At 42.1% G+C, this 14717-nt stretch overlaps 1 protein-coding gene across 4 annotated transcripts in view; it reads left to right on the top strand.

Annotated features, from left to right (window-relative positions):
• dlc1 (DLC1 Rho GTPase activating protein) overlaps positions 1 to 14717 on the top strand; it is a 74850-nt gene that overhangs the window by 41164 nt on the left and 18969 nt on the right. For 2 of the 4 annotated variants that reach the window (XM_076091235.1, XM_076091234.1), the window contains exon 1: positions 9924 to 10244. The exons of 1 other annotated variant lie outside the window; for it this stretch is intronic. In XM_076091235.1, coding sequence (XP_075947350.1) covers positions 10232 to 10244 — 13 coding nt within the window. In that variant the 5' untranslated portion in view covers positions 9924 to 10231. Of the gene's footprint in view, positions 1 to 9923; positions 10245 to 11420; positions 11481 to 14717 lie in introns of those variants that run through there. One more of the 4 variants, XM_076091236.1, reaches the window with a different exon arrangement.

The raw sequence follows: 14717 nt of genomic DNA, 5'->3' as shown, positions 1-14717 counted from the left end.
ACAACTAGGGCACTTTAACGTGATAGTGGTCTGGTCTATTGCTGTTCATCATATCTACTACCTAACATAATATTGTATTATCATGTATGTTGATTTGGACCATACAACCTTGATAGTAACGTTACCCATAGTGTTTTCCTGCATTTATGCTCATGTTTCTCCTGTTTTAAGTTTCCTATCCACTCCTATTCCTTCGGTCTTGGGAAGTTGGGAAGACTGGGTAAAAAGAGAAGGGTCAGCATGAGAGCCAGAATCCAATCTGTTGGGCATATGGAGGTTCTGTCACTGCTGCCAACCTGCAGCTGGACAGTATTAGTCCCCCTCGTTTCTCAGGAGTTGAGCTATCATCCCCCAGGGGCCGATGAGGAGAGGAGGGATGAGGGGGGGGGGGGGGAGTCACAGTACTGACTGCGGCTCCTGTTCGTTACCCAAAGTCTCCACCCTCAAACACATCAGTGCTGTCCATTAGCTCCAAAAGTAAATAAACGAACTGTGTCTATGTGTAGGACATTGGTGAAAGAGTGGGTGAATGAGGGATCAGGGCATCAGGGCTCGTCCCAAAAGTGTTAAAGTGTGTTTAAGCGACAGGAGTAAATTAGATGCAGACATTTAAGGTTATATACAATTACTATTGATGCTACGAAGGAAACCTAAGGAATAAAACTGAAATTGAATAAAAATTCACATAACTAATAAATACCTCAAACAGAGTCATTTTGTCTGGCCATTAAAGTGCTTGACCCTGAGTACTAGTTATCATCAACGAGTCACAGCCCATTCATAACAAGTTTCTGTCCACTGCATACCTACAGGGATGCTGCCTTCTCCTTTCACAGCTAAATACATACACTGAACTTCCTTCTGTTTATTTTTATTTGGCTAAATACACCAGATTCCTTAGATTCCTGCGCAGTGGATTTGGGTCAGCTATGCATAAAGATAAACATTTACATTTTCCAACTGAAGTAAAGCCCTTCATAATCATATCAAAAACCTTCCTTGTTGGTCAGCTGCCTTAAACATGTGTCAAGCATGCAATTAAACGCATTTACATATATAGGTCAGCTCAGACACACACACAAAGAACTACCTTTCCCTGAATCATCTTAATTCCTGCATATGCGAGGCATTTGTCTTTTGAGTGTCACATCAATCTCTAGTTAAGTAGGTCAAGGTTGTCACATGAGGAATGTCCACTGTCTGATGTCTGTCTTCCGACTGCAATTTGTTGGCCCTGAGCTGGAGGACGGAAAAGTGCTTGCAGACAAGTGTTTTACTTATAGGAAGAGGAGACCAGCAATCATTGGAAGTACACCAGCACTAGGTGTTTTTGTCAATATGCAATTGATTTTATGCTCTTGTCATATTTTTGGTTTCCATACATGGTTTATCTTTTCTCTATCTCATCTCTCTTTGATCTGCAGTAGCACTATCTCTTATCTTATCTTCTGAAAAAACGACAGGAGACACAGGAGCTGGAAGAAATCACAAATTCAAACCTGCTCAATGCACTATTGCAAAGGAGCGTCTGGATCAGTGATAATCTCCCAACTGAACCTGGTTTGTGTTTGTCATGACAGTCTAGATGTCTGCATGGTTTGTCACGTGGCTCGCTAGAGGTCAGGGTTCAAAGGGTGTCATGGGTCAGGGCAGGGAAGACTAAAGCTTCCTGCCTTACTCTGGCTGATTCTGCAAAGAGGAAGAACGGACATATGGTACTTTGGAATTTGGTCTTCATTCCACATGTCTAGGACTCCATGACAAAAGTCAAAAACAGGAAAGAAAATAGAAAAGGAGAGATAATTCTACACTTTCTATTGTCAACAAAGTTATTGGACACCTCAGTATGGACGTGCATATGCAGAACACACAGGCATATATTTCTAAGATAGCAAGATACCCCTCACACAAACGGATACAAAACAGACATGCAACCACAAATATACTCGTGCTTCAATTATTTCACCCTGACCCAGCCACTCCCACCTTGTAACTCATGCATACGTGGTTAACCTTCCACAATATTGCTCCAGGGCTCGTCATCTCATTGCAACTTAAATCTAGCACCCAGGGCCCCATGATGCATTACTGCTGAAAGGAAGCTGGCATGAGTTTGACACCAATGCCAACTCTTCCAGCTGTATGCCAAGTCTGTCTTGGAAGAATACTTCACCTTCCAAAATGACCATTTTTATATCAATTACTCAACCCGTGTTACCATGATTTCTTGATGTTTTTCTCTCATGCCTCCCTGTGAACGAAGAAACCAATAACGGACAAATGACTTGATGAATTTGAATAAATGGGGGGGCGCTTTTAATAACGTCAAAACTGTATCATAAAATCTTACTTACTTATTTAAAACACTTCTGCATAAACAATTTCACACTTGCGCAGCCACCTGCCTGTTTAAGCCTGTTTTAATGTAAATACATGTGTTTGGGGAAGTACTGAGCGTACGATTGAATAAATCTGACTTGGATTGTACTACACGACTGTATGAGATTTTGTAAACGGATGTTTTGATATAGTTTTGCTGTTGTTAAACTCGGCCTCCATTTACTTCAATTCATCAAGACTTTTCTAATTTTTTTTATTCTTTGTTCACCTTGGAGGCATGAGAGAAAAAGAAAGTTTTCTTCAAGAAATCATGGTTACAAAGGGTGAGTAATTGATATACAAATGGTTATTTTGGGGGTGAAGTATTATACGTATATAACATTGAACAATGCATCATGATGTCAGATGATATCAACAGTTAAAACCATCTTAAGGACCACTGTCATTACATTTTTGTCCAAGAATGACTGTTTTAAACCTGGTGTCACTTTAATCAGGCAAAATCTGCACTTGGAGCCCATTGGGATATGTTGTGGCCATCAGCACTTTGGTCTGTGGAGGTTTGGTGGGCATAACAACTACAACCATATTTTACAAGGAACAATTTAGTCTTATTTAAATGATAATTTAAAGTCATACAGGAGCAACAAAAAAAGATCTTGTTTGAGTAATTTAATGTAGTTGATGAACCAATGTGTCTGGAAAATTGGAAACTGTGGAGCACAAAGGTATTCCAAACAGTGATTATTTAACCTCACTTGGTTTAGAACAGGAATTCTGTAAATTTCCAACACAGTTTCAAATGTTGCTCTGTGCTCATTTCACAGCCATATGGTTGGCATCATTAACCACTCCCCAAGTACCTCTTGTAATTCTTAGAAAATGTGGTCACACACACAGTAACTCTTTATGTGTTGAAATGGGATTGCTCCAGTGTTAAAGCTTGTAGAGAATAAATCAAACCAGCTTGGTTCATTCACTTTAGGCCAGTAACAACTGCACTTCACCATAAAATGTTGTTTTGGAGTCTGAGCAGTGGGGTTAATGGAAATGATCAGCCAGCATTTGCAGAAAAAAACACTGCAGTTGTTAAAAAATGCTTGAGTTGGAATTAGAGCTGCAGCGATGAATTGATTAATTGGCAACTATCACATTAATAGGCAACTATTTTGATAATTGGTTTGAGTAATTCTTTGATTCCAGCGTCTAAAATGTGAATATTTTCTGGTTTCTTTAGCCCTCTGTGACAGTAAACTGAATATCTTTGAGTTGAGGACAAAATAAGACATTTGAGGACGTCATCTCGGGCTTTGGGACAACACTGTTGGACCTTTTTCGACATTTTATAGACCAAACAGCTAATCGATTAATCAAGAAAATAATCAACAAATTAATAAAAAATCTAAATAATCATTAGTTACAGCACCAGTTGGAATAAAGTTTTCTACTTACCTGACAAGTTACGTGTAACACACTGAATGGTAAATATCAGCTTCTATTGTTAGTTGTGTGGCCTCTCAATCTTTGTGCAATTTCCTGCAATGCCATCTCATCAGCTTTATTGGACATTTACTGTGTGTATCCCTTGATTGTGACTTTAAACATCAACTTTTTCTTTCCCTCATACTTCTCTGTCTTTTTCCAACAATTGCCCTCTGGTTCTGCTCTTGCTCTGCCATCCCTCTCTCCCCCAAAAGCAAAGCATCACTAATCTGCTTTCCCCATGCATGACTAATAAGAAAAATATGAGCAATAATTTGGAGCCGTGTGTTCTTTTTCCGTGCTTCTTTATCTCGATCAGGACATGAGAGAGCTGCTGATCAGTGGATTTCCTGGAGATCCAGAGCTTACTTTGTGAACAATGTCTTCAAGATACGAGTGGCTTTGTTTTATAAAAGCCTATTTTGACAAACTTTAAATATAAAAGAACAAACATAGCTATTCTAATATACAATATTAATGTAATCAACTATGTTATGTCTACCACTAGATATTTTATGTATATAGATAGTGGCATAGAGGGCTCTCGGCTTCCTGTTTGCTCACTGATGTTAAAATGAACAGTGAGTATCATTGTAATGTTCTCTTTTTACTCTGTATGCAACAAACTGTTTGTGGTTGACGTACATTATATCAGGTACAGAATACCCCAGTCAATGTGTAGCGTAGAGTCACTAAAAGTGCCTGTCCTTGCACACATATGTGTGTGTGTGTGTGTGTGTGTGTGTGTGTGTGCGTGTGTATGTTAACTTACACAGTGTTTGCTTTAGCCTTTACATATTTTAGTGTTAGCCAATAATTCTCCCTGCCATTGAATGAAAGCCAAGGTTGAGCAGAAGCCACATATGGTAGTGCTTTACAAGGAAACAGTGATTGAACTCTTTTAATATCTCAGTCAGGCTCGAGGATTTACAGTCTGTGTAAAATAAATGCACATTTATTGCAGATTCTGGCCACTAATTAGTTTTCCCATTGTTAGAGCTGTTAAAAGTTCTAGTTTACAACTATATGTGAACTTGCTGTTTCATATGTGTTTTATTGTGTATCCGAAATGCAATGGTATACAGTCAAACCTGATCCGTGTAGAGATGAATCTCCACACTCCAGCTGACTTAAAGCTCAGACCGGTGCCTCAGACAGGACAACTGAGGAGACTGATCGGAGTAAACTCCAGAATAATTGGTCATAATCAAAAACATATTCAACCCTACCAGACCCTAATAGTGGACTGGCACCAGCATGATTTGCCACCAATTCATGAGCAGCCGCATTCAAAGAGAATATGTCATCGTCTTTACAGTTCTCACTGACCTTAAAAAACAGATTTTCTCCTTTAATAAAGATTATCACGCACCACATGATCAGAGCTGATAGCGATTACACTGGGATCCATGCGGTGTCATACATATTGACAAACAGGCCCAAGACCTGTGGGAATGCAATTGCACACTACTCAACTCTATTAGACTGACTGTAGATTGGATCTGGTCTGCTGCAGGTCCTGGATTTAGGTTTAGATACAAGGTACTGAATGGACCTGTAAAGACCTCTAAACTGGATTTGAGGAAGATTATTAGTTGCCAAGGTAACAGCTAATCGGGATCAAAATAAACATGGAACAATAAACGTTCAGGAGAAACCTTAAGCTAGAGAACTGGACACGCAGGAATATATTTTGCATTTGGCACTCTGATCATGTAGTAAAAGACCAACTTGCCAGTGTGCACTTGTCTGCATTGCGTCTGTATTTGTATTCTCATAATTTCTCTTTCAGACATAAAGACTGATACTTTTAATGATGTTCTTTGGTGTTTTATAACTATTCCTTAAACCTAGCACCTAGTTTAGCTTCACTGAATGTGAAACTAGATACAGTTGACTTTGTTTAAATCGTGAAATCTTGTGCAGACACACAGAAGAACCTAGAACCTAAAAGCCCCTTTTTTCCCTGCATATTGCAAATATTCAGCAATGGTTCATGTTTTCTACCATAATCTAAATAAACTTGTACTGCTGGGGTCGACAAGTAAAAGTTAAATGTTTTTTTTCTTCTTTTTTAACCCCACCACCTGGATGAAAAAAACATAGTGTATAACACCGGTCCATTGTTGCTGTAAGTGTGTGTGTCAGCCTCCTGCCTCTATTGTGATCGTGGTCAGTCCATCAAAGCCCGGAGTGGGTGTCGGCGAGGCATTTGGTCCCATGTCTGCTTCACACTTCCTTTGTTTGTGTGTGTGTTTGTGTGTGTGCTGGTCCAAGCCTCTGTCTCCCTGCACTTCCTCTTTGCCATTGTGTGTATGGAAGCATATGCTCTCTCTCTCTCTCTCTCTCTCTCTCTCTCTCTCTCTCTCTCTCTCTCTCTCTCTCTCTCTCTCTCTCTCTCTCTCTCTCTCTCTCTCTAATCAGTGTCTTATTGGGCTGATCCCCAAGACCATGGATGAGCTATTTCTGGAGATTGCTGTTGTGAAAAGATTACCCTCCCTCCTCTGTCTCTCTCTCTCTCTCTCTCTCTCTCTCTCTCTCTCTCTCTCTCTCTCTCTCTCTATCTCTCTCTCTCACACGCACACACAGAGACAGTCAATTATTATCTCAAACGGCATCAGTGAAAGGCAGAGGACACACGCCTGTCAGTGTTGGCATTTCAATCCAAATTTCAGGGACTGTAGCAGTACCTTGCCTCTGAATAAAACACAATTACTCACACATTAAATTGATAGAGTAGCATTGTAATAAACACATACTAAATGCCTCTTTCTTCCCTGTTTTTGATCACTTTATCTGTTATGGAAAGCATCTGTATGGCCTTGTTATCTGAAATTCTCAACCCCAAAAAGAAAATGAGATTATAGCCATTCAAACGCTTACACACACACACACACCTAACATGGCCATCCCTATTTCAGGATGGCCGCTATGACCTTTGCAGACCCATAATTTGGTTATCTCTTTTGTGAGTCTTTGTTGACACGGCCTTGGGTGTTTGAGTGTGTTGGACTGACACGTCGATCCGCTGACCCTCACCTGGCCCCGCTGTTTGGCTTTGGGAATGGTAGAACAGGGGAGCGTAAACCCCAAGGCAAGCCCAGTGGAGGGCTCTTCGTAAGGCGGGCGGGGGGATCTTTCATCTTTCTAACACTTTTCTGTTTCTTTGTCTTTTTTTAAATGTTACTGCTATGTCTCTGTCTCATTTAAGTCTTAGATTTTTGTTTTCATGCTCACGTCCTCTATTTTCCTCTTCCAGCCCCTCCCTGTGCGTCTCAGGGTCAGAGGTGACACTGTAATGTTTACAACCCAAAACAGTAGCTTCACCCAACAACCCAGCAGCAACAAGTTGATGGGCTATACAAGGTCAATTTTAGTGAAATCAAATTTTTTCGTTTCGTTTTTTTTGTTTCAAAGCAAAAGTCAAACAATTTGAGACATGATTAAAATGTAATGTAATATGAATCTTGAGATAATCCACTGTTTTTATTCTCTTTACAGGGAAAAGTTGCGTTTAATGCAGACTTAATCCCTTGTGTCTGCCTGCTGTAACACTGATGCATCTCCTCATTTCCGCTCTTTTGTCCAAAGCCCTCATTATGCCCTTGTGTATTTGATCTGTATCTGAATCATAAGCCAAACAAGGGCCTGACTCTGACGAGCTTTGATGAATGAAAATTGTAGACACTAAAGAGACGCACTTATTTGCCCCAGAGCAACTGGCAGCAGCGGCAGTCTACTTGTCTGATCTCTCACACTTTGCCACACACAACAATCGCTGGCATTATTGTGTATTTATCACCACAAAACAACTTGAGCGAGCAAACCCTCTCAAACCCTCTGTTTTTTTGACCCATCTCAGTCGAGGGTAGCTTTGGGTTGGGGTTTTCGGTGTGAGCCTCTGGGTGGTCGGGTTTTGTGACTCAGGGATTTGGCCTTGTTTGGTAATCTCTCTTCATCTCTCCTTCCTCTCTTTGCTTTCTCTCTCACTCCCTATCCTTCCCCTATCCCTCTCTCTGTTTCTCACACACACTAACAGACCATAATTATCTTTCTCCCTCTCTTCAGGTTACAGATTTAGGATAAACCCCCTCAGTTTATGAGCTCTAAGATCACGTTTTCCATTGACGTATTATTTGATATATAACATAATGCTTATGCTTTAGATGGATATACTGATGGGAAGTGAACCTCAATACATTTTGAGTACTGGCCAATGTGTCCACGGTATCACATCTTTAATACTTGACATGATCAACTGTCGAGTATCGAAAGTTGATATTGAATTTTCAGATTCATTGTATTGTTTACTTTCTCTTTCATGTTTCCTCATTTTAATCAGAAAAGTTATTTTTTAGACTGCCATACGTTTTTGTGAAGCTGCTTGTGTTAACCCTTGTGTTCGGTTGACATTGGCTTAACTTCTGTTTGGGTTCCCATGGACCCCAATGCTGTGTGTGTAGAAATAATAACTGCAAATCGTGCAAAATCAACCCATTTTTTCCCTTCAAATATGGAGTTGACAAAATGCTGAAATCACCATGAAGCATTGTTATTCCAATAACAGAAATCCAAATAGACTTACTTGGAATTTGTGAGGTGTGGTGCTGAATAAAAAGGACTGTCAACACCAATGACAGATATAAAGCATATGAAACCCCATTGTATTGAACTAGCTTTTACAGTTGGGGCCTCTGGGCAAACATTTCAAATGATTCCCACCAGGGGGGACATTTTTATAAAAGCCTATGCTATAAAGACTTGTGATTTTGCTCACTAGCTGGAAGGATCTCTTTTGGGTGAATCACTTGTGACTCCTCAGTCAGCTGGGACCGGTGCGCCAGCCAACAACAGACTTCACAGTTAGCCAGGATTTTCTGCATCATCCTCTCCCCCCTCACAGCCCAAGCGTTAGATTACATGCATTTCCCTGCAACATGGTGACACGTCTGGCTTTCCCTTTTTGAACCACCTCAGAGCCTGGGTGTTACCATGGCAATAACACAGAGTTGACTGATTTCAAACGCTGACGTCGTTGAGTTCTTGGAAAACTGTGGTGAATGGTTCCTGAGGATAGAGGAGAGGGGGACACAGGAAAACTGGACTGGCTGTTTCAAATAGACCAATTATAAATGAGTAATATGTTATCCACACGTATAGGCACACCACATTTAAATCTGGAAAAAAAATCTGCAAGGTTTTGACACTTTTCCAAATGAGGCATGGATTGCAAATTATACAGTTGCTTAAAACCACGATTTTTATTCTGGTGCGAAAAAAAAAAATTTCAGATAGAAAAACAGTTTATATAAACTAGCCATGTACTCAGGGCAAATTTAGACTTATAATATATACTAATTATAGTGATTGTATCGACTTCCTTTGTAAATGCTTATCAAGTGTAGTGCTATCAGAGTTTACATCATCAAGGCCTCCTAAAACCTGGAGCCAGGACTGAATGTGTTGCTATTGTTTAGTCAACCTGTGCGTGGTGTGCGTGCGTCCGGCGCTTCCATGGAGAGGGGCAGGACCACGGGCATTACCATACCTGCAACAGTTCCCTTTTCACTGGGACACTTGCGCTTTTCAGACTTAATCTTGCGTCACAAAAGAGCGTCTCTCAGTTGTCTCCAGTACTTTCTAATGAAATGCAAACTGGGCACCAACCTCCGTGTCAATTGCTGCCTATTAGGGGAGGTGGTTGAGGCTCAGTCGAGACAGAAGCTGAAAGAGGGGAGTCCTGTGGAGCACTTTCGATTTAAGATGGGTAACGTTTGGTTGGCATATTTATTTAAGAACTAGTCAAATCAGTTCATTAGATTAGTAACATACAAAATAATGAGAAGAAGATCGACAGAAGCTAATGGATGAAGTGCAGGCCAAAAGAGACGACATGGTGTCATGATAAAGTGCGCTTTGTCACACTGTTATGACATGATATTGTCATCGCTATAAACTAATTCCCCTACACATGATGATCTGCTGGGGTTGTCCCGAGTGGATCCGTGTGTCTCCAGCTCCTTATCAGGTGGACAGCCGCGGGGAGCGGGTGGGGGTGGAGCCACGGCGGAGTTGCCCATTCCCAAAGCTTGAATCACACTACTCTCCATTCACATTCCGGACGGGGACAGCTTCATTCAGGGACTCGCCGTGTTGGAAGGTTTTGGAAGAATTGTGGAAGTCTGTGTATATTGCAGCCAAATCAAATTACAACCATGGATTTACTGTCCCGCAGTCAGAGGACATTTGCACCCGACTGTATAGTTTGAGTTGGCTTTGCGCTGGATCTATCATGCGGGCTTCGTCCTAACAGTGGAGCAGAGCTGACTGTGGACAGTCGGAGCCTGTCGGGGCGCAGCCGGGAGTTCGGTTTTACGCTGAAAGCTGGTCGCGACCTAGACATTACAAAATGATACTAACACGTAAGTCAATTCCATGATTTACCTGAAATTAATTATTTGTTATTGTTTTCTATTTAAAGTCAAAGCCACATTCAAACGGGTTCCTGTTTTATCCAGGATATGTAGACTATAGCGCACTGGTTTTGGTAATCATGAGTCTACAGTTTGCTTATTTTTAGTTACTTTTAGTGTTCAAGCCACTGAAGGTTTGCTTGAATTTAATCCTCAAGTAAAACAGTATGTAAGTCGTCTTTACGGCGCAGCGCTGCGGGCTGTCAGATAAGAAATCTCCCCGCTTTGCGCATAACTCCGCGTCTCCAATGTCCTCACTACATCTTTTCCAGTGCAACCCACGACCCTGAGAGGTTCCTTTCTTTAAGAAAAAATATTTGTCGAAAATATTTCCCTTCTTACGCACACAGCGCAGGGGACAACTGGTCGGTTTGACGCAATGAAACCTTGATCCGTGTGGGCAAACAGGGTTGTGAACTGGAATGTGTCTCTAAAGATTATCAAAAGTGATGGTACCAGTCCGCGACACTTCTGCCATGTCAGTGCCTCCAGTTGGTGTCTGCCCGTGCCTTTTGCCTGACTGCCGACCTTTTGCTAATAGACACATCTGAGGTGGATGTGTTGTGTAAAATCCCGTTTTCGGCCCTGTGCTGGCATGATTGACTTGATTTGTGGGCTTTGGCGCTTCCTCTCAGTTGTTTTTAACTGTGTTCCAACACATGGCTCCTTATCAACTTTCTGAGGCCTGGAACAGATATGAGCACAGTTGAGCCATATAACCATTAACTTAGGAACGTGCTCAAAGACACTCATACACCCAGCCATGATGATGAGAGGTGGATGAACACTACCTTCAGGAACTGCTAATGTAGAGACTGTATAACACTGACACAATACTTATAGATGCAACAGATGGAGTACTCCAGTTACAGAAATAGGAGCCACTTTTTTCATATCTGTTTATTTCTGTCAATCAGGGATGGGACTATGGGTTAAGTCGATAGTTTTGGTAGGTTTTGTTGGGGGAGAGCAAACGAAGGAAACACACTTCACTGCACTCTATGTGAAACAGGAAGTGAGCTGGGGCCTTATCTGAAAGATTTACATCCAGCTGGCGCACTGTTTCTTCGTGTCCTGTGAGAAGACACATATGTTCATTTCTGCTGTAACCGTCCGTCTGCTGAGGGTACCAGGCTGTCCTGGGATCTGATTGTGAATGGATAGCCATCAACGGGGGGAAGGCAGGTAGGCTGTCATCTGGTTGTGGAAATGTTTTGAGGCTGGTCATCTGATCCACAGCTAGGGCCCTCTGTGTGAGCATAAATCTGTCATCGGGGTGCACAGCGGACTGTGGGGTTAGCTCTGCGATGATCCATCTGGGCCAGCTGTGTGTTTGCATGCATATGTGTCCATGCATCCGTGCCTGTCCCCGTAACTGGAATGGACTATTGGTGGTAACCTCATTATTCTTTTGTGTGTGTGTGTGTGTGTGTGTGTGTGTGTGTGTGTGTGTGTGTGTGTGTGTGTGTGTGTGTGTGTGTGTCAGCGGGACATAGCTTGAGGCCAGCCAGATGGCGATAGTCCTGGCATCGTCTCACTTAGCTAACAGCCCAGACCTTCTCAGCGAACACCAGCTGTCTCAACCGTGGAATCACAAAACATGATACCCATCAGAAAGAAAATCTGTTATTGCCCATCTTTGCATTCCAGTACTGGAGGGATTTTACATTGGTCACGTTATAAAAAGCTGTTGTCTCCAGTTGTCCTTGTGCTATTATACAAATTCAAGCTGTTAAGGACATTGCGATCGTACACGAAATAGTCCGACAAAGTGTGAGATCATGAATCAATCAGAAAGATGTTCTTCAAGTTCATGGACACATCCTTGTCCCTGTTGAGGTAAAAGACAAACATTGGCAGCATCCAGGCTCCTGGCTTTGCTTGTTGTAGATTACAGTTGAGCCAAAGAGTCTAGCCTAGTTTATCACATCACCTGTCTAGACCCACTTTGCAGCTCCCTCAGAAATGAGCCACACAGACCTGGAGTTGATAAGAACCCTCTGCCTGCCTTTTGGTTTGGTTTACAGTCGGCCCTTTGAGACCCAGCGATGATCGGGTAATTCCAGATAAGCCACCTCAATTCTCAACAGTTGTTAGTCGTGGATTCTTCTTAATCTGCCAACTTCAAAGCCCCAGCAGTGATAACTGTATTCAGACTCTTGACCTCCAGTTTGACATTTCAGTAGCATAGCCTTTGAGGTGGGGAGCAGCATCCTTTGCTTGCTAGCTACTGACAAAGTCCCACTGGAGCTGAGAGTTCAGGCTCGGCCAAACAAGACCCCACTGCCTCCTGCAATGGAGGGAAACTTTGGCCGCCAATTGTGAGAATTTCCTGCAACAGGAAAGGAGAGAAGAGAAGTGGCGAGCAGAATTGAAATAAGCAGGGAGTGCAGAGGAGATGAGGGTGCGAGCAGGGAGAAAGGAAAGCAAAGACGATGATGGATAATTTTAGAAGTAGATACAGCTTGGCAGTGAGTGAAGCTTAACCCCGACTGGCAGCTCATCAGTCCGGCCTTGGTCAAATACCAGAAGAAAAGCCACTTGTGACCCATATGAAATCTCTATTTGCATGGGTTTCGCTCTTATCCATTTCATGTTATCTGCTGATAATCGCTCTTTGTTTCCCACTGAGAAGGAGTGTGTCTCACTGTGTTGTTTTCACTCAATCACAGCAGCCAGAACTTGTGCGTGGCTCTTTTTCACCCCAACTGAGGGGATTCATCTGCATTTAAGTCCACAGAGTTAAAATGTGTCCAAATTATGAGAGATTGTAACAATTATTCCATGTAACTTGTTCATATGAGACCAGTTTAGTTCAAGCCACATATCCATCTGTCTCTCTGTCCCACCTGACGGACATGTTTCAGACATCCTGTGTGGCCTCCCTCAGCAGCCCCAAAAGTTCTGGTCTGTGATTCACATATTAACCAATCCAGCTGTTTGGTTTGTTTGTCTGTCTGTCTGCAAGCCAACCAAGCCGCAACTAGAGATGGTGATTAGATGACCAAACAGGAGAAAGATTTGGTTTCGAAGAAGGTTAACTTTTGCAGTCAGGAAGTGGCATGTTGCTGATACCTTATGTTGCTCCTATAGCTCCTATAGCCTGAAGTCACTGGAGTCAGAATGACAAAAGGCTCAAAGTTCTCACGGACTGCCACATGTATTGGGGAATAACTACTTTTATCTGCACTAACTTTAATCCCATACAGCTGTTACTACATGGGGGGGAAAAGTATATCTAAACATGCAAAGAAATGTTTCATGAATGTGCTGCTCTAGAAATTACACTGCATAGCATAATTAGTTTGCAAAGATATAGATTATAAAGATAAGATAAAGATAAAGAGATTTTTATTGTCATTGTAGTGATATTACGAAATTCCGTTTGGTAGCCCTCAGCCAGCCAGCAGCACTGCTTTTTCGGAACCGTATGGCTTCTAAATTTTGACGCTGGTCTGACTCCTTTCACATTTGTAATCTGTTGTACTTCAGCCCACTTGGCCCAAATATCCCCATCATTATCAAGGTAGTGTACTTCGGTCTTCTATTTGAGGATAACTCAGTGATGTGTGATGTTAAGTGCTTACTGTAAGACACACATTTGTCCAGTGTGGCTTTGTAGCTGTCGTTAGCCATGAGGACGTTTGGTAAGCACACACAATCCCCGGAGCAAGTGTTTGTCTTGGCTGCCTCCCCGCCTATTATCTGGCCAGGAACAAACCAAGGCAGGGCCTTACAGCCGGGTGGTCGGCAGCCACTGCAGCGCCGCGCGGCTCTCTTCCTGTAAGGAAGCAGGAAGAGGAAGTGAGGTAGTTCCCCGGCAAGGGCTAGGGAATTGGGAAGGACAGTGAGAGAAGAAAAAAAAATAAAACACACCCGTTAAACTCAAGTTGTGGAATCAAAGAGGAATGTAAAAGAGTAGGGTTGGTGTTGTAAGGTGACATTTTTATGAGCCTTGGACATTCTTGTAAAACTCTTTCATGGCTTTGTTGATCCAAGATTTTGTTTTTTTTTTAAATCCATATACACAAGACTGTATGTGTGTGCGGCTCTATTGTTAGGTTGTTTGTGCCAGATGCCCCATGCCCCTGTCCACTTCCTGCAGCCAAACAAAAGATAGAAAAATATTCTTACTTCACTCCGTGAATGAATGGAGACACAATGCGGTGCAGTGACAAATATTATTCAGTTTTATCCATCCGCGCGGTGAATACGGTTGTCTTTATTTAGTTTCCAAGGCAAAACTAAGTCCACATTATGTCACTGTAAAGTAGATTTGACACACATTCTAGCCCAATGGGGTGTGTCACTGGATAGCTTCTCCCCAAAGATACTTAATGGATCCCATAGCCTTCTTATTTGGGGTTGGGGGTGGAAAGCTAACCACGTGTTTGTATGTCTGATTTGCATTTCAATAGCTTT

This window comes from Anarhichas minor, unplaced genomic scaffold (assembly GCF_050575085.1).
Source record: "Anarhichas minor isolate MPS153535 unplaced genomic scaffold, ASM5057508v1 ptg000014l, whole genome shotgun sequence".
Taxonomy (NCBI): Eukaryota; Metazoa; Chordata; class Actinopteri; order Perciformes; family Anarhichadidae; genus Anarhichas; species Anarhichas minor.
Note: the sequence above shows the minus strand (reverse complement) of the source record. Positions and strands in the feature narration are given on the sequence as shown.